This window comes from Cyprinodon tularosa, unplaced genomic scaffold, assembly GCF_016077235.1.
Source record: "Cyprinodon tularosa strain WSP-4 unplaced genomic scaffold, ASM1607723v1 ctg289, whole genome shotgun sequence".
NCBI lineage: Eukaryota > Metazoa > Chordata > Actinopteri > Cyprinodontiformes > Cyprinodontidae > Cyprinodon > Cyprinodon tularosa.
Window position 1 is genome coordinate 859,076 of NW_024038995.1, and position 20,839 is coordinate 879,914.

Here is a 20,839-nt window from a genome sequence, read left to right on the forward strand (position 1 = left end):
TTTACCCATCGTCACGTCTCTCTATGTGCAGCAGGTAAGCCTACATTTTTATTCCACCTTATATTTCTGTGTAACAAACGTATCATTCTTCAATAATCATCACTTTGTCAATAAACAATACAGCGCTCAGCCATTTAGGACGTGGGACATCAACCGTTTCTTCTCTTCTGTAGATCACTGCCCCTCTGTGGTTTTTGAGAGTAATGCAACTGCAACTATAAAAGCGTACCGCGCTTCTATGGCCTTGCGCACGGCGCGCATATACCGGCGTGACAGACCAATGCGCACGTATTTTTGGGCCTCGAGGAGAAGAGGTTTCTGCAAAGTCAAAGACTGGATGTAATCAGCAGGGCCTCCTTAAATGGATGGAGTTGTTTTTTCTGGTGTTTGTAACTGACATTATGAATCTGACTGCATTTGATCATAATTAGAATCACATTAAGCTGAACATGATTGAAACTTTTATTTCTGTACAACTGCAATTTCTTTTTATTGGCTATGAAATTACGATTATAAAAAAAAAAAAGAGCGACTAGATTTGTAAAGAGCCTCAAGATGACATTTGTTGTAAAACGGTGCTGTGTAACCAAGATAAATTTAATAAATAAAAAAAAAAAAACTGTTTCTGTTAACTCCCTAACTAAAAAAAGCAACCTTTAGGGTACAAGTGCACAGGTGATTTATGTCCACAGAGTACGAACATGTTTTCTTTTATCAATGTAGAGTATCAGGACCGATCCTGAAAGGGAGGATCACAGGGAATGGCTGCAGAACGGACTCCACAGAGACAACACCCAGAGGAAAAGCACGAGACAAGTAACTCAGAACAAAAATAAAATCTGTTCTTTGACCTAAATTCTTTCAACAATCATTCTTAACCCTGTAATGCCAAATGTTTCATATTAGATACATACGGTTTCTGAAATGTTTTGCGTCTGACACCTTTTGCATAATTTAATGGTAAAAACTTTGCTCAAAATCCTATTTTACACAATCAGATATACCTGATAACAGCCAGTAGAAGACTACACAAAAAATGATCTTGACTTATCGCATAGTAATAAATTATTAATATCTTTAATGTATTTCTGTTTTTCTTTTTACATATTTTGCAAAAAAGGCCAAATAAGGACTAAACCAAAAAAAAGTAATTTTCTGTTTTGTTTTATTCTTGGATCGGGCTTTAAAGGGTTAAGGCCTTCCTCTCCCCTCTACACCATCCAAAGCATGAGCGCTTCTATGAATATAAAACAGAATAATCCTTTCTTAACACTCCAAATGACTGTACTTGATCTTTTATGAAACTCAGAAAGCTAACTTTAGCCTTTTAGTAAATACCAGATAAGACAAAACAGGAACCAATGTCAGGAAAAAGCCAAGAAACCAGTATTTGTTGTGTGCCAATATGCAGGCTAATGCTGACCAATCATAGTGCAACGTAACAGGATAGGTGAGATAAAATGCACATTAAGGTCATAATACAGAAACATAGAGCACAATGAAGCTGTTTGATGCCGTATTGCTGCCTCAAACTGCAACACCCTGTAGGATTGTTGAGTTTATTTTCAAAGACAATTGTATTAGATTCAACAACAACAACAAAAAAAAGTTTATTTTTACGAAAAAGAGCAAATGTTGTTGTAAATTTATATCAGTTATATTGCAGTTTGATAATTGAGCGTTGGCTTTAATAAAATTAAAGTGCATATACCTTAATGCACCCATTGACCCATGTCCTATGAAACATCTAAAAGCCAACAAAGCCCAAGATATTTCATGGACATATTTTACCCATGATAAAATAACCCAAAGACAGTTTAACTGATTGAACTCACTTCATCAGAGCACCACCCGCATGTCTCGGAGACTTGGATGCATTCCCCACATGACTGTGCGTTCGCCTTGATGCAGCTGCTGGCATCTGGAAGAGAAAAGTTCCTCTGAGCTTAAGGCAGAAAACACATTTTCCATTAGCTCACTAACTCAAACCAGCTGCTGCCTGAAAATGAAACCCCTTTCTAGCTCAGAAAATGAGTCAAGATGGGAAACGTTTCAGGCAGCTGACCAGCTGATGATGTCATGGTGTTGGTGGTGGAGTAAAAAAAGAGAAATCTTTAAATGGTTACCAACAAAAACCTATCTAAAGCCTTAAAAATGCACATGCCGAGACATGTTATGCAGCGCCATGGTAACAGTTTCATTCCCCTGAAGCAATTTTAGATTTTAGTAGAATCTTTTTTGTTTTACGGGCTAAAATCAGACCCGTTTCGTGCATTTGTGCCTCCTTTACCGTTATACTCTTTCAGGGTTTATACAGGAATGAGTAACTCTAACTTAATGTTTTTTAATGCTCTAAGAACTTATTTTAATGCCATCAACAAGTACCCACCTATGTATATAAAAATCCTTTTCATCTTTACCGTCGACAGGCTGCAGCCTTGTCCTGAATTCCTTGTTTTCCAGCTAATTTTGTTGAAATTTGCTGAACATACGGCTTTACGCTCAACCAGAAGCAGTTCTGCGCAAATATATTGTGATATAATATATCTGACGAAATTGTTTTTCTAAAATGTTTTTTTTTTTATATATAAAGCATTTTAAATGCCACGATAATCACATTTAATGAATTTTAATGCTAATTAAGGTCTTAATTTAAAAAAATAATAATTGAATGTTTTTAACTAAATCGACTAACTTCAGTAGTCAGCTAATTGGTACATCAAGTTTGTTTCATATGAACATAAATGCATCTGTTCTTTGAGGGTCTCAAAAAAACAGCAGCAATCATACTAAACATGGGTTTGGCTAGCCTCGTGAGACCATCCTGATCTCGCGAGCTTTCAAGGTTTCACTCGCTAATCAGTCTGGAGACTCTCCGTTGAAGAAAATTTGGAGCCGTTCACCAAACGAACGTCCAATCAGCGTTGGCTTCGAGGCTGGTTGAGGTGTGACGCAATGAGAAGCGTGAGACCGTGCAGTCTAAAGAACATGGCGGCTTCAGCCGATGAAACTAGCGTTAGCGTGGCTATCGAGCAAGTTTTATCGGAATTACAGAGTATTTCTTCACTAAAACAAGAGCAAAACACTGCTCTGGAGGCTTTTCTCAGAGGAAAAGAGGTTTTTGCTCTTCTCCCGACTGGTTTCGGCAAGAGTTTAATCTATCAATTGGCTCCTCTTCGTCGCCGCTCTGCTACATCATATGCTTCGTTGATCTGATTGGTTTATTTGGCCCGTCTATAACCAACATAGGCCAATCAGCTAACCAGTATTTTTCGCCCCTTCCCAAAATTACTTCAACCAAAGGTTTCAGATTCAGGTTAGGGTTTGGCAGCATCATGCTGTGGGAATGTTAGATGGATAGAGCAGTATCTGGGGACCCTGTAGCAGGGGATGAAAAGCAATGAAACAGATCTAAGCCTATGTAGAAGTTAAAATTGGACCTGGTCAAAGTCAAATCAAGAATCTGTATCCAGAACTTAAAGTTCCAGTTTCAGATGCTCTCCATCCAGTTTGACTGAGCCATTCTGCAATTAAGAACACTGGAAAAATGACCTAGAAATAAGTCAAAATGTATTAAATTAAGTGTATTTGCCCTTAATCTGAGTAGGTAAATAAGATAGTTTGCCAATGGAATGAGTATTTTTACTCTTAAAATAAGAGAATTAGATAATATGCACTTGAAATAAGATGATGCAATTGTGTTTTCTTATTTTAAGTGTAAATCGTTTTGTTCCATTGGCAAAATGTCTCTTTAACCTCCTCAATCCAAGAACAAATGCACTTATTTTAAGAAAAATTTTACTCACCTAGATTTCGATTTTTTTCCCCAGAGACTATAGTCGTAACAGTGGGGAGAGATGGTTAAAAAAAATACTAGCAGAGGTTTTATATCATAATATCACTGCAAAAACAATCCAGAAATCAGTAAAAAATGGCTTAAATTAAGTATATTTAGCCTTAATTTGAGCAGGTAAATAAGATGATTTGCCAATGGAATGAGTATTTCTACTCTTAAAATAAGATAGTTAGATAATATTTACTTGAAATAAGACGATAAAATAGTTTTTTCTTATTTTAAAAGGAAATTGTCTTGTTCCATTGGCAAAGTGTCTTACTTACCTCCTCAAATCAAGGAAAAACACACTTATTTTAAGAAAAAATAACTTATTGAGATTTCTATTTTTTGCAGTGATTACAGGTTTATTTTTGTAAAAAAGAAAGAAAAGGTTGAATAAAGAAAAAAAAAAAAGCTCAGCTTTTACTGAACAGTTAAGAACAACTTTCCCAATGGTGAAGTTTAGGGTCCTTATTTAAATCAAGGGGAGTGAAAACTGTTGCATGGCAGTTTATAAAAGCAGGCACTGCACTAATATTGAGCTATATACACAGGAAATGGTGGTTAATAGTGAACAGTTGGTATCTGGTTTTTTGCTTCTTACCTTGCTGAGCCAAGCTGCCTCTGAGGACCGCTGCCAAAACTGCTATCAAAAGAAACTGGAGATTCATCTGTGAGAGAAAAGTAAAAACATAAATGTCACTAATAAAAGAAAAAAATACATGTTCAAGTCAGTTTTATTCCCAACATAAACAGAAGAGCGCGCACGTTAGCTGTGGTTACAGGTGTTCCGTTCCCAGAGACCAATTTTTAAACAAACATCGCACATTAGTGACGCCTGCAAGCTGTGATCAGACCATCTGTGTTTTAACATCACAAACAAAGCTGGTAAGCCGTTAAGATGTGCACTCGGATTACAATCAAACGAAGATAGAAATATGTGAATTCAATAATTCAGTCAGACAAAATCAGAGGAACCGTTATAGTGATGCCACACCAAAATGCATTAATGCATCTTTTTCAAAGAAAGGCTTATCAGGCCTCTGCAGAGCTGAAGAACCTGCTGATGGGGAGAATTAACTTCAGGTGTTATTTAAAGAAGTGAGGCATCCAAAAGCTGCAGGGCGGCAGTTTTAAAAGTGTAAACAAACCCGAGGCGGTGACGTTATCAGCGCGTACTTGGTCTGGTTTGGGCATAGATTTCAGGTAGAGACAGATCGGCACCCTTCACTGCCATGCCAAGGTAAAGACAAACCAAACAAGTGCCGACAGGAGAAAAAAAGCCCGATGGAGGAGGAACGTAGCTCCAGGACATGATCTCTGACAAATAACAGAGTGGAGCGGCAGACATGTAATGACTGCAACAGATGTGCAGCAGCAGCTTTAATGAGACCCAAACTATGAAGAAATAACAGACAAACAAAAAAGGGTAGAGGAACCCGATGTTTATTCACCCTGCAGCATTCATGCAGAAAATATTTAGTTTGGTACGGCTGAGTCAGCAAAGGCTGCTGGTTAAGTTAATAAGATTTAGTAGATCCGTATCAACCTGGATAGAAAAACAGACAAGAACAACAAAAAAACAAAACAAAAAGTAGATGCTAGCCATGTTGGGAACTGAGAGCCTAAAAGCGACCACATCCTGTGAGACGTGGCCTCCTGATCAAATGACATCATTGTTGATAGTTGTTGTTGCAGAGATGATCACAGCAACACAGAATCAGGTTGAAATACTATTTTTTTTTTAAAGGTCAATATCGCATTTTAGAGCCAGGATCTCTAAAGACATTAAAAAGAAAAATAAACAAAAATAACCTTTGTGAAAGTGTAGAAACATTTAAAATCGGCTCAGACATCAAGATCGAGACTGCAGCTTCTCACCCAAACAACAAATGTGCAGATCTAGTTCTAAGTAGCCTTTAAAAGGCCAAACAGCATGTTTAGTGTAAACCAAACGCAGACGGGACTTTGACCGCCGTCAACCTTTTAACAACACCGCTGCAGGGCAGTTAAACCCTCACAAGGAGGACACGGCTCTATTATGTAGAAAAGAGGAGAGACTTGCACAACTGCTGCAGCGTTGGCTAATATAAATTACACAACTCTGGTGCCAACTGGTGGGAAAGCATGCCAACACGTCTCAGAAGCATATATGGCATCTATCAGGATACTGCCAGATTTCCAACCAACATTAGAGAGAGACTGGGCTCCTTAGAGAGCATTTAGGTTCCCCCACAGGAAGCCGCTTGGCTAAACCTCAAAGCTAACGTACTTCTGCTGATCTCTTCCTCTGGATAAATCCCTTCATATACGTGCACTTGATGACTTCATGTTTGAGCTGAAGTCTTCGGAGGGCGTTTGCATTCATGCTGTTCGTTTGTGTTTAAAAATTCAGGATTTTAAACATGGAAAAGAGAATAACTAAGCTACAAGCCTGAGCATAATTAACAGGCAAAACAGATCTTATTTCAATGCAGAGTACAACATATGCAAGAAAGAATAATTAAATTCTCCAGCTGTGGAGAGTTTCTACACCATCAACGCTCCACCCCAACGTTCCCACAGACCAGCTTTGTTTGCTGCACTGGGATTTGCCCGATGCCTCGCTGTAAATTGCAAAGCGATGACCGAGTGACTGGAAGTCATTCAGAGTCTCCATTAGTAGCAGAGAAAGATTCCCAGATCTGGAGCATAAACATGACCTGACTGAAAGATCCACTCAGAGTTAAACTAATTAGAAAATACTTCCAAAAATATACAAACAGGAACAAAAACTACTGACAGAAAATCACTTTCCCCCTCAGTAAATACAATATTCATATATTGTTTAACATCCAAGATGCTTCTTCTGTTTTCTGTATTAAGAAACTGCTGCACATTTATTTTGAAAGTTTATTTTTAAACAAAATAAGGAAGTTATACTTCTTCCTTTTACACCACATATTTAATGGGAAAAAATGAAAAGCTTAAATTTTTTCAATATATGACCTGCAAATTCCCCATTTGTACACTTGACTGATTGGTTTGGCCTTATTAACAAAGATCAACAATTAATCAATGCCATTTTATTTTCTATCAACAAATTGATATAAAATGTTCCTGTAAAAACATGGTTGACTAAAGTGACATTTTTAGTCTGTTTGAATAATTTTGTGTTCATGAACCATAAGATCAGCTCCAGCTACCTGAGCTAAAGCAGACTGAAACTTTTTGGGATTTTTTCTTTCGACAGGATTATAAACTAAAGTCATCTATAATTTTCTTCAATGATTAAAACAAAATGTATATTTTATTTTTCTCTGGTTACGTTTCATAGCACTTGGAATCATTAACATTCAGAGATGATGAGCCGAACGGTTCAGTTAAACTCAGCTGAACAAAGCCAGGGGTTATAATGAGAGCTCCTGTTGTTCATTTGCTAAAACATTTACTACTGAACCAAAATATAGAAGATTCAACTTGAAAAGTTGTAAAAGTAAAAAGGAAAGTGCTGGAAACCATTTTATTGATCGAAAAAATATTGTTCTTTTTGTGAATGTCTCTTTAAAGTATTTAAGGTTTATTTTATGGTTTAGCAGGTAAGAAGAAAAGTCTGCAGTAAAAGGATTTATTTTGAAGCTGAAAAACTACTTAAAGGGTTCATAGAATGCTGAACTGATTTTACATAGTCATAGATGAATAATGATAGTTCAGTGGGTGAAATGGACGTATAGGAAAGTTCAAACTCCATCGACTCCTCCTTTCCCTGGAAATCTCACAATTCTAAACTTCCAGCATAAAACGGGCGAATCCAAACGAAGCCCCGAGATGACGTAAACTCAGGGATGTTGCCTTATTTGGTTCAAGCCTGTACTTTTGTCACGGCCCGAAATTTACATGGGCTCAACACAGCCGGGTGGAGGCCTGTAAGGCAGCCGAGAACTAATCATTTATTAGTTCTCGGTTGGACTGCTGCAGCGCTCTCTACTCTGGCCTCCCACAGTCATCACTGCAACGGTTACACTTAGTACAGAATGCAGCAGCTGGTCTCTGGCTCTTCCAGGCAAAGCCACATCTCTCCCATCCTCTCACCCCTGCACTGGCTCCCGTTCCATTTTCGTATTAGTTTTAAAGTTTTAATACTTGTTTTTAAAGCCCTTCACGGTCTTGCTCCGGTATATTTAACTGAGTTGACCGGACATCGCCCCAGCAGAGCTCTGCGGTCTGCTGATCAAATGGTTCTGGACGTCCCTAGGTCCCGGTATGACCGTTCCTTTGTGGTTAACGCACCTCTGCTCCTCGGTCTGCAGGTTCTCACTGATCTGCACCTTTTTAAATCCAGATTAAAGACAAATTTTTTAAAACTGGCTTTTAATACTTAGGACACTTTTATTTCTTTTTGCAATGTTTTTATCTTTCTGTGAATCTTTTCAAACCTGAAGAACTAAAATGGAAACACTGTCAGATGCATAAAGCGTGCCTTCAAACACTAAAAGTGAATCTGTTGTGCATCAGTGGATCAAATTAAATTAAATTCATTCATTCATTATGAGGATCTGTTTAGGTCCAGAATGAATTTAAAGCATTCATTCGTTTCCCAATAATCTTCCTGCTTCTGTGTCTCTCGCCCTGACAGTCTTCACCGTGACACAGTGTAATATATAGAGGAACATCAGTAAAGTGTCCTAATCATGACTCTTTATGCCCAGGCAGACCGAGCTAATCACAACCTTTCATTACACCTGAGCTTCTGTTTATAAAGCCAGAGCTAAACCAGCTGGGAGAGAGCATGGTCAGGCAGCTGGAAACGCAGCCAAATCCCAGCTAAACCCTCACGGTGTTAAGAATAAAATAAAACAAACAATAAAACGATTGAATAATTACATAAACATATTGCACTCACCTAGAAAAAATGAAAGAAATGTGTCTGTTTTTTCTGAATTAACAAGATAATGCTGCTGTGATTTCATGGAGGAGGGTCTGTTATTGTTGGCAATGCAGATTTCTAAACAAGAGATGCCTTTCCTTCAGAAGAACTTCAAAACGTTCTGTTTGTCGGGTTTAATCCATTTCACTTTCTTTTGGGACTGAGAATGAAGAAGCCTCTTGTTTCTTAGCTATGCAGATGCCATCACTATTAGTTTGTGAATTTTAAGAAGACGCCTGCACACTGCTCGCTATTCATGGTATGGTTGTTCCCCCCCCCTTCCTCTTCTCTTCATAGTTTATGTTATGAATTTAATGTATTTTTTTTAAATCAAAATTATCTTGTTAACTTAAAGTTCTTTTTTTTTTTCAGGTGAATGCAATATGCTTCAGTAAAAACATATCTTGGAATCAACTCAAACTATTTTAGCTCAATGAAATTGTTAGTTTGGATCAGAAAAACCTCAACTATTATCCTGCGCTGTAAGGTTGTCAGTCAGACTGAGGTCTGTCTGCATTTCAAACTGCACAGAAAACAATCATAATTGATGTTAAGGCCACATCCACACAAAGTTGAAGAAGGTATCAGTCACTACCCGATCCGTCCCGGAGGCACGATCCATCCTGCGCATGCGCGAACAGATATACATTCAGGAGTCCATAACTAATGTCATTATGGTACTAAAACTACTTATTTCTATCCTTAACTCTCTAAAAAATTGCTAATTCAATTCAATTCAGTTTATTTCTATAGCGCCAAATTCACAACACATGTCATCTCAAGGCACTTTACAGTTCAACCAGATCATAAAGTCAATTTGATTCAAAGTTTTCTATTTAAGAAAAACCAGTTGATTGCATTGACTCAAATACAATCCCTCACACTAAGCATGCTTGCAGCAACCGTGGAGAGGAAAAACTCCCTTTTAACAGGAAGAAACCTCCAGCAGAACCAGGGTCAGTGTGAGCGGCCATCTGCTGAGGCTAACTGGGGTTCAAGGAGACAGAAGCAGAGATACAAAAAGCAGCTGCACATCTTTTAAAAATGTTTTATGGCTTTTGTGAGACAATTTTGATGCCTTTTGCATTTTCTTCGTTAAACAGACGTCATCGTTGGACATGCTCAGAGCAGTCAGGCCAAATGTGATTAAAACATTTCTTTCTTTAGATTAAGCACTATATACCGTAAGGTTAACACAAAAGAAAAAGATAACTCAAAAAGACTAGATTTGTTTAAATCCAGAGCTGAAAAAGTCACCGGAAGTAGCCTAGGATCCGATTTCCGGTGCAGATCGGGAACAGACAGAAAGGATTTTAAGGCATTTATTTTCTCAGCAAATGCACTATCAAACTTTAACACATATTTTAGTACGCCGATTAATTTTGGGGAGGAAAAAAATAAAACAAAATTCAAGGGCATCTCAGATGTATATCTGGATGCGCAGATGAGCTGATGGCGTATGTGCAGAACGGATTGTGCTTCCGGGACGGATCAGCTAGTGAGAGCATCGCCAGAGAAAAAGTTTAGGTAAAAAATGAAATCACCTGAAGCAGACAAAAGCGTTGTGATACTAGGAGGCGGTGCTCTAGCCCTGCCACACAAGTAAAGAAGGTAGATGACGAACAGAGAAAGCAGCATGTAAACAACTATGTCTGTATCCAAACATCCACCTTAGCCTCTATGCCATTTTAGATGGGTGTCCAAACCTTTAAGTGAATAAAATAGTAGTGGACATGAAATGTCCCATAATGCACCTTGATAAGTAATGATCATCCACTGCGTGATGTTATTATCGTTGTCTGGGCAACCACAATGTTTTACATCATGTGGCATGTTCAGCCAATCATGTAGCGGAATGTCACTGGCATGCTCAGGACCCGAGCAGATCTGGTGGGAGTCTGAGTGGATCCGACAGCTAAATAAAATTTTAAGGCAGGATCGTAATCTTGATGAACTGACTGTACAGACGATGTTTTAAGCTGGAATTTCTCACTTAAAAATATATTAAAACTACTTTTTACCAGCTTAAAAAGCAAATATAACAAAGCCGCTCTTTGGCATTGCACAGAAGCATCAGATTCATCTGGACACACTTGGACGTGCTTCAGGAGCATCAAAGATGCTCTTAAGGCATGTCAGACCTTAATGTGTATAAGCATCAAAAATGAAGCAGTAGAGGCTTTTTTAAGCGGTGTGAATGTAGCAATACACTTTCTGATTGTTTGAATTAACCTATGAAACATAATATTGTACCTGATGTCTTCCTTCTGAAATTTTCCACCTCTAGTCGAGCACACATGGTTCCCATAATCAGGACAAAAATAGTGTTAGAATAAAGACCAAAAAAATAGCATTCCACCTTAAAATGCAGGAAATAGGGTTTCAGAGTCTACAGTTCACATTTTTCCGGGGGAGGATACCCCCTGACCATATGCAGACGGGTTTTTAAAATGCAACTGAAACCAAATGCTTTCCAAGAGTTTTGTTTTGGTTCATTAGGGGATGAGGTCATAAAGTTCAGGTCTGCTCTGACTCATTCTGACCAGAACAGGATCTTCATATGCAAATCCATGGGAAACAATCTGTTCACCTTAATAATGTCAGCCTCCTCTGCTACTTCTCCTTCCTTTCTGTAAATGCATTAGTTTCATTTAAATAATCTTTAAGACTTTTGAGATTTTTGAGTTATCTATATTTGAAACTACATGTTTAGTGTCAACTTTCCAGAGGATCAGGAATAAAGTTTCCATATTCCGCACATGTACCTTTCCGTAGATTTGCTTTTGGTTCAACATTTGGTCTCCTTGTTGATTTTAGAGACAAAATTTTAATTTATAGATGGTTTTCTAGACAATTCTTCTATCAATAAACCCCCAAATAAAAATCCCAGACCATACATCAAAGTTGACTAACAGAAAAAACAACTTTATAGGGAAAAAAGACAAATTACTATTTATTTTTGAGCTATCAGCCAGAAAACAAAACTACAAACATGATCTGTTAAACTTAAGACCTAGCAGATAAAACGCAAGGTCCCACACAGTAACTATAAATCTTTAACTGATGTGAAACTCCCTTAAAAATTTAGGAATAAGTTGAGCAATGTTTTCATTTTTTAGACGCTGCAGTGGAATCCCTCTACAGTTAATGACAATCTCTGCTCTAAATACCACACAGTTTACACAAATACTATAATTTACTTCAGCCCCATTCAATCCACACTGGTTTTACGTTGTTTATCTGCAGGTCAGGGCTTGAAAACATTAAAAAAAAACTATTGATGTCAGATGCATTTGAAAAGGATATAGCTGAAGAAATCAAAATGTAATGCCCCGTAAAACAGAAGCAAAACAATAAATATGAGCAATTTAAGCACATAAATCCCCCTGTTGCATCATATAATAGTCTGAATCAGGCATGCATAAATCCATCATATTGTCAGGAACTCTCTGTGGTATGGATGTTTGGTTTAACAATCAAATGGGTTTATTTACTGTAAAAAAAAAAAAAGTAATATATCCTTAGCAGCTAAGCTTATCTTGAAATAACCGTCTAATAAGGTCTAACGGCTGGAGAGTATGTGGGTGTTATTGTGGTTCAGAAGTGGAAAGCCAAAAACCAAATCAGCTGATCTCTAACTAAAGTTGAGGACATCTACTTTTCAAATCAATGAAGAGCCTCATTTGAAGCACACAGGTCTAACAATCCAACCTATGAGACCAGAGAAGGTTTTCAGTGACACCTGCAGAAACCGTTTCCTGCTTCAACTATGAACTACTTCCTCCAGATATAGAGCATAAAACAGAGGTGTTATTTTTTTTTTTTTTTTTTTAAAAGCCTGCATAGTCCACTTTGAGATGAGGACGCATAAAAACCAAAACAATAGTGCGCTCACATGCTGGATTCATCTCTTCACTTGCATGAACCCTACTAATAAGAAGGTAAATGTGCCAGTTTACTGGTGGCTCTGTGGTTGCTATGCTCACTCAATCAAAGGTTAACCACATGGTATCTGTTCACATGAAAACAGAACTTCACACTGTGACCACTTCCATGCAATGGCTTCAACTCTGCAAGTGTATGTCACACTGCCTAATGCTATCGAACTATATCATACTTCACTTCTCCATACTAAAACTGCACATTACTGATGCACGGTTTCAACTTCATACCAAACTCTAAAATAAATGGTTCCTAAAAAGGAAAAACCACCCAATTTGTTTTTTTTTTTGCTGGCCTAAAACTTCATAACATGCATCTCATGGATGTTTTCATTTCGATTCAAAAATCGAAAAAGGACATTAAATGTTACAGTAACTCACGCAGCTTTTGTATTGGTCTTGCACCGGATCTGGAGAAGCCTCCTACTGAAGACACACTGTTGTTGTTTAAAATATTTCCCCATTGTGGGACAATAAAAGAACAAAAAAATGCATAACTTCAGATCAGTTTAACATCAAACCCTTCGTTGTGCAGCTCAGGTTTTGTTCTGTGGAAAAAGATGGTATCTCCTTCATAGAAGCTACGTAGCCATAGCTCTGTGGGTCATTTTCTCATCCTTTAACATGAGTGAGCATGTTACCATGGGTTCTTAAACTTTAGTTGGCTCTTAAAAAAACCAAATAAAAAGACAGATCTTGCAGAACCATTGCTAAAAGCTTAGCTCAGCTCAGCCCAAGAAGTTTTCCTTTAAAGAAATTCCAATAGGATTGAAACCATCTCTGGTAATGTTAAGGCCACTTTATGCTTTTGACAGATAGCGTCTGCAACCGTCATATCTGTCTCTGTCGTGACCACACCCCTGTGCAGAGGTTCTGCAACCGCACCTAAAACAAATCCTCCCGCACAGACCTCAAGCAGAAGTCCTTTGGTCCTTTGTCAGGGTGCGCCATTTTTAAAAACCGAGGAAGAACTACAATGGACAAATACCACGAAGGGTTCATAGGCCTTTTTGCCAACTCCATTAACAGAACCTGTTACTCTTCGATGTCTAACTACTCTAGATCCATCTCCATGATCGTGACATCTTGCAGGTGCGCCATTGTTGTTTTGGAAGAATCCTCGTGACCATCCGCCAAAGTTCTTGCGAGTTCTCGAATAGGCTCCCCCTTGTGCTTTGGTGATAAACTGCTGTGCGTTCCTAGAAATTCCAGACCGACGGTGCAGAAGCATACATGCAAAACTGGTTCACAACCAGACCCAAGCGACATTTGATGTGTGCAATCTGCCCTTTAGCCATTCTGTAGCTTCCATTCTAGTAAGACCTAACCATGACATTAACCCAGTGTGCACCGTGCAGGTGAAAATAAATGGCCACCTCCATGGGTTGAAAAATATTACAAAGGATATATATATATTTTTTTTTTATTATGATGAGTTTTTTATGAATCAAAACAGCATTTTTAAGCTTAAAAGAACATAAAAAGGCTGACATGTTTAGCTAGTAGTGGATCCCTTTAAAACACTGAAAAAGGTCATCTACAGGTTTTTTCAAACCAATTCTTTGGACTTTAGTCTCCATTTTAACTAATTCTAGTTTAGTTTGACTATTTTCAGAGGAATGGATGTTTAGGTTTTTTTTTTTTTTTTAGTTTAACATTATTATAGATTCTCCTTGACATTTATCACTGTACATTTTTTTGTTACTCTTGTCGGTCGGTGATTATCATAGCAACTGGTCACAGTCAGCTCTTCCCGTTTTTCTGTTGCTGCCTGTTACCGTTGGGCAGTAAGGAACCAAAAGGGTTACATGTTTATTCCCATTTCTAACGTTGAACCCATGAGAGAACAAACAAACACTAAATGCGTTTCCTCAACAGAACAGACTTTAACTGGAAATTAAGTCTGACCTGTCCTGACTTGTGAGCTGCAAGCAGGACAGTCGAAAAATCAGATAATTTTCCAGTCAGTGAAAGCACCACCCCTTTGAAAAAAAACACACTTCTCCTTAGGCTTTGGGGTCTTTTTAACTTATTATTTATTTTTTTGTGCTGCAATGGAATTGTCAACTTTTCTGAGTCTAAAATGCACATTGTCATATAGTGGTTAGGTACAGAAAACTGAAACTGAGCTGAAAAGCTGCCAAAGCTTAAAGCCTAAACATTAAAGGCTGCTGGGGATCTACTGATCCAAAAAACGTTTTGCTTCTTGGAAATATTTCTGCAGAGATTGTGCTGCCCAAAATCCAACAGAACCCATCAGCAGTAGAATTGCTAAACCAGACCATTAATAAATTATTACCCCCCCTCCTCCCCAGTCTGTTTGCCCTCTGGTAGTAAGCAGGCTAGACCACACCTGCTTCTGATGGGGTCAGATCGTTCCTGGTCCATTAACTTCCTTAGACCCCTCCCTTTGTGTTGCTAACCCCCACCCCCTTAGAAAAGGCAGATCAGGAGTTTCCCTCGGTGCCCAACAAAGAACTGAATGTTATGTAAAGGATAACTACTCTACATATAAAACACAGCCTCTCTCCGGCAGAGACATGAAGCTATGGAGGCATTTCAGAGCAGACCTTCAAACTAAAGGGATTTTTTTTCCCAAACTGAAGTACCATACAGAGAAATGTTTTAGCTGCACTGCTTACTTTAGCAGATGGTAAACAGCTTAGTAAAATATCTGGATGTCTCACTTGAATTTCTAACTAAAACTCTCAGAGGCTGAAGCTTAGAAATACTGATCCAAACTGTTTGGCTGTTTTTCAAACCGGGCTTCAAAACAAGACTCAGGTCTGCATGAGAATAAAAACAACAACAACAAAATAACCTTTACTAAAGTGCACAAAATCAAAATACTAATATATACAAATCAGTTTTATTCAAAATAAAAAAATGCAACTGGTTCTCCCCATCTATTATAATCACCCTGCTTAATAATTCAACATGATAAATTCATTCTCCTTTACTTTCTTCATTATACACTGTATGTTTCTTCTAAACTCATAATAATGTATTTCTAGTACGCCGAAAAGCTTTCTTTCAGAAAGATGACCCACAAAATGCAGCAATACGTGGGGGCAGGGGCTGTGCTGTGGTCCTCTTTGGTTCACACAGCCGGAAAAAAAGAAAAAAGTAACTCGGGTCGTTTATTTTAAAAATCAGGAACAGGCTTTTATTTTCCAACAAAATGACCCAAAGTAAAAGGTCGGGGAGGGACAGCACCGTGTTAGTGGAATAAAACAGCTCAGCTAAAAGTGCTTTAAAGTCCTAGGGAAGCGGCCGTTCCAACCACTGCATTTCTGAATTTCCCCGAGTGGTGCACGACTTTACACCAGTGAATAAAGTAAATGTGATTGGTCGATTATCAATTGTTGTGGTGGATGTTTCACAAGCAACTTGGGTTGTGAATTTAGGTGTACAAACTGATGTATAACTGACTGGCGTGGATAAGATAACGGAAAAAAACGACACAGATATTAAGACAGTATTCTTTTTTTTTAAATAGAAATTTCCAAATTTGTGGGTCAAAATTGTTTGATAAAAAGTACATTTATATACATGTTTAAGCCAGAATGATTTGACATATAAATATACGACTTTAATAACAGCAGAAATGGTAAAACAGACTAACAGGTAAAAGCTTGGTCCACCTCAGCAACACCAATCTGTACTGGGTGAAGTGTTTTTAGCTGATGGAGACACCAAATCCCAATCCTTTGGCAACTTAAACATTGTGAGACGGCAGCGGCACTACTAAAACTCTCCATAACCAAGCTGTCAAAGATTCATAGAAAAACCAAATGGTCTGAGGAAACATCCCAACCATCATAAGGAATTAATCGTAAACTGGGATATTTCAGCATGACGACGACTTCCACACTACGATACAATGAAGTATAACCCAGCACCTCTATCTCAATGGGCTTGTAAAAAAGTCAGTTTGAGAAAAAAATCTTTTACTTCTACTCAACAAAAAACTCCTTATTTAGGGTTTCACCCATCTGAACCCCCACTACGTGCTTCTTTAAGACGCTGTTAAATAGTGGCAACCTTTCTGTGACTCAGATTGAATCTTAAATTGTCTGAATCACAATCATATCCCAAACACAGCACCACTCCTATCCACATAGGGAAGGCCGATCATGAATGACTCACGTGTGACGATGTGGTGTTGAGTAACGTAGAACGACCCTCTAGCCCTACCCCGGACAGCACTCCCTGTTTTAACATAACAACAGCGTAACTAAGGGAAGTGACTAAGTGGTGATCAGACGGCTGTAGTCTGCAGACCTTGTGTCTGCCATGTCCACACTTGACACCAGAAGCATGTGTTGTACAAGTCATACAACATATGCTCCAGATTGAAGGCATCCGCATGTTATGATAATGTAGTACACAACTTGCCAAATCAGATGTACGCTTTGCAGAGCGAGCATAAAATCAGATCTAACCTTAATCTTTAGGAGAGAGAAAAACAAAGCCTTCAGGCTATGATTCCTTTGCATGAAGATATTCAGAAAGACAAGCCCGCTCCTGCCCTGCTTACATTCTTGTGCTGAATATTTCGTCACAGCTGTGGGCAAGAATCGACAACAGCCTGCAAAGATCTGGTTAACCAAAGTGGCCTGCTGTAAGATGTCCTGGACTTACTGGGCCCTTAACCACAGTTTATACAGTCCAGCACGTCACCTGAACTCATTAGAGTCCAGTTTAGGTTTGTTTTAAAGATTTAAGTCAGATTTCTGTACACCATCTTCTAAACACGGCACTTTATTTACCTTGGGAGGCTGCATTTTTGGCAATATATGTTTAAAAGATGAAATAAACTAACACAAGTGTTGCACTTTGGGCATTTTATCCAACCATTCCTGTTAATGACATAGATCTGGCACCAAATTGAACTTTGGGTGTCACAAACAATGTTTCACTGCTAGAATAATTGAAATGATGTGTTTAAAGTGGTAGGGAAATCATATTTAAATATCAAATCATTCTGGCTTAAACATGTATAGAAATGTACTCTTTATCAGACTATACTATCCAAAAATTTAGAAATTATCTATTTATCAAAAAATCCTGTTTTTAAAATCTGTGTTTTTCGTTATCTTATGCAGGCAAGTTAGTTATACATCAGGCTGAACACCTAAATTCGGCCAATCATATATCAACGGTCATCTGTCAAATATTTTCGGTCATAGCATCTTAATTCATATGTCGCAGCTAATTATATACGCAACGGTAGAAATAAGAATAATTTCCTTTCCCATTGAGTTCCGTCCCAGTGTTCACTGGGATGGACGTCTGTGTCTTCAGCAGGTGTAGAGCTAACAGAACTGGCAGCGTTGCGAGGCAAGGGCTCAAACATGTACGGCTGTAAGCCTTCTACACCAAACCAAGCTTCTGCCGCCCTGGCGTCCTCTTCCACAACATCCGTCCCCGCTTTCCTCCTCTAAATAAAAAATGTATGACGGAGGAGACTCATCCACGACCTCTGACACTAAACTCTCCTCCTCTTGCATGTTTCCTCTGTCCATAGCGTTCCTTGACAGTGTCGTTTCTAAGTCACCAATTTAGTGCTACTTGGTCCCAATGGAATTTCCCATTGGGAACCTACTAGCACTAAGTTGCTAACTGGTTAGCAAGATGCTTCCGAGAAACCGGTCACAACCAAATTTGGTTGCAAACCTTCCGCCACAACAATCCTGCCCCTTTGATAATCGACCAATCATATTCACTTTATTCACTCATGTAAAATCGTGCACCACTAGTGAGAATTTGGAAATGCAACTGTTGGAACAGCCGCTTCCCTACGACTTTGAAGAAGAATAAGAATGTGCTTCTTCTGGTCCAAACAATGTCTGTTCTCTAATTCAAATCAGCGCTAAGAAAATACATACCGTCGTTTTTGGACTATTAGCCGCACCTGAATATAAGCCGCAGAAGCTAAATTGCACGATTTGTACATATACAAGCCGCACCGGACTATAAGCCGCAGGTTTTTTTATGTTTAATTACCATATGGTTCATGCACAGAGAGGATTGTCGGGAAAGAGGCAACTGTTTGGGGAACCTCCTATTTATTAACATCGACTCGTTGATTCCAAGGTTACATGCAACGGTTCCATTTTCTTCTTTTACTGCCAAATTGACTGCCTTTAACTTAAAAGCTGCATCATATGCATTTCTACCGGTACTTTGTTTTCCATAATGAGGGTGTCTTGCGCCCGCAATGTCCGTCTTTCTCGCTGTCGTTCTGCTTCCGGGGGAACATTCCCGCGCGCACAGCTACCGTACTTGTGTGTTGAAGCAAATGTGACGTCAACATGGTGGATGGTAAAATCCATAGATTTACGTATTACCCTAGTGGCCGTTAGCTGTAAATGTCCATAGATAAGCCGCATTGTTATATAAGCCGCAAGGTCGAAAAATGGGGAAAAAGTCGCTGCTTATAGTCCGAAAATTACGGTAATTTTGTAGTCGTTTTAAAAATTGTGATCTCAACTACCAAAAAAAAGTTGCAGGAAATTCTGCTGATATTTTAAGAGAACCTCCAGATAGCATCTGAATTACAAAATTAGGAAATGACAAAACAATCTGCTGCTCTGTTCTTAATGTATAAAGAAGATAAACCTCACCGATCACTAATATCACTATTCTGCCCACACCAAAAAAACCAAAGAAAAAACCAAAAACACAATGGGGTAATTACAGCTTCCAATGGCCAAAGAACAAGGGGAAAAAAAGAAACTTAGGATTTTTCCTTGTGACGCCCCAAGGATATGCTGCCCTGGGCAGAAGGTCATACAGCCCTTATAACCCAAACTAAACACTCTAAATATCTTAACACCATTTATTAAGGGTCTGAACCTTTTACTAAACTCAACTTAAAAGCTTAAAGTTGCAATTTTATTAAAAAGAAAACAAAAAAAACAACTTAGACCAAATGTGAAGTTGAGGTAAAGTAAATAAATTGGCTGTAAAGAAGCACCAAACATGAACATAACAATACAACCTATTGGAAGGTCATTCAAAATCAGGGATTAAAAAACATTTACCAAAAAAAAAAAAGGAAATAAATAAAATAAAGCGAAGAAACTGATAAACTCCAATCATTTCTTCTCTCTCTACCAGTAATCTCCACACAAAGCGGCTACTTTAGGCCTACTTTCCCCCTAAACTCACATTTCTTTAGTTTTAATAAACAAATGTCTTTAAATCTCGCCGTCTTTGAGCAGATTATACCAACCACAGTCTCCTTCCTCCGTTATCTAGCATGTCGTTGATCCACACCCTGAAGTTTGCACCCCAAGTCAAACATTCTTCGCTTTTTTTCCCCATTGTTTGTTTCCCTAAGTCGCTGTAACCGAAGTAAAGCTGGATAAATGTAGGTTAAAACAACATTACTCACCTTAAGCTGTAGCTTTACAGAAGGCTGCTTTGAACTCACAACAACATTAGGTCCAGAAAGTGTCCTTTTTTTTAACGGATACTGGAGAAAAACGGCTAAAATAAAACCTGGGCTCGCTTTGTTTGGCTGATCAAAGGGCACCGCACAGGTACAACGTATAAAAAAACTACTATTAAAACACGGGAGCAACTAACATTCCCGCATCCTTCGTTGTGAATTTAGTAAAATTAGATGGAAAGCCTGATCGGGACACGTTGCTCCCAGTATAACACTACTGGGTCTTTTTCTTCTACAAACCTCTTATTTTACCTCTAACCCCGCCCACACAGAAAGCTCAACGGCATGCAAAGGTCTAAAGAACAAGCACACCAGCGATGCGTGAACCCTCGTTAACCTCTCTGTGGGGAGAAAATGTACATTCTCATTCAGAAATGGCGAATAATACTTTTCATGTATTTAAATCGACTCTTTTTCACCACATTTACTCCATATTTGAACTAAGGGACTTCTTAGGGCCCCAAGGCAACCACAAAGTCTCTTTAAACAATGAATAGTTTAAATCTATTGATTAATTGATCTCACAGTGGAGAAATTAAGTTGTTATATCAGCTCAAATAGTCAAAAATAGAAGAGGTGTCAAAGAAGAAAAAGGTGCATGAGGTATATACAGTGCGTCTACATATAACAGCTTTTTTCTTATTTTTATTTTAATTTTTTAGCAAAAAGTAGTTTATTCAAGTATACTAAAAAAGTGC

General features: G+C 38.4%; 1 protein-coding gene across 2 annotated transcripts in view; it reads right to left on the minus strand.

Annotated features, from left to right (window-relative positions):
- LOC119787141 (integrin beta-1-like) overlaps positions 1-20,378 on the minus strand; it is a 37,830-nt gene extending 17,452 nt beyond the window's left edge. The window contains exons 1-3 of one of the 2 annotated variants that reach the window (XM_038290797.1): positions 20,085-20,378; positions 4,440-4,506; positions 1,836-1,921 (exon numbers count right to left, since the gene is read on the minus strand). In XM_038290797.1, the coding sequence (XP_038146725.1) occupies positions 1,836-1,921; positions 4,440-4,506 (153 nt within the window). In that variant the 5' untranslated portion in view covers positions 20,085-20,378. Of the gene's footprint in view, positions 1-1,835; positions 1,922-4,439; positions 4,507-16,831; positions 16,922-20,084 lie in introns of those variants that run through there. The other variant, XM_038290796.1, reaches the window with a different exon arrangement.
- Positions 20,379-20,839: the final 461 nt, after the last annotated feature.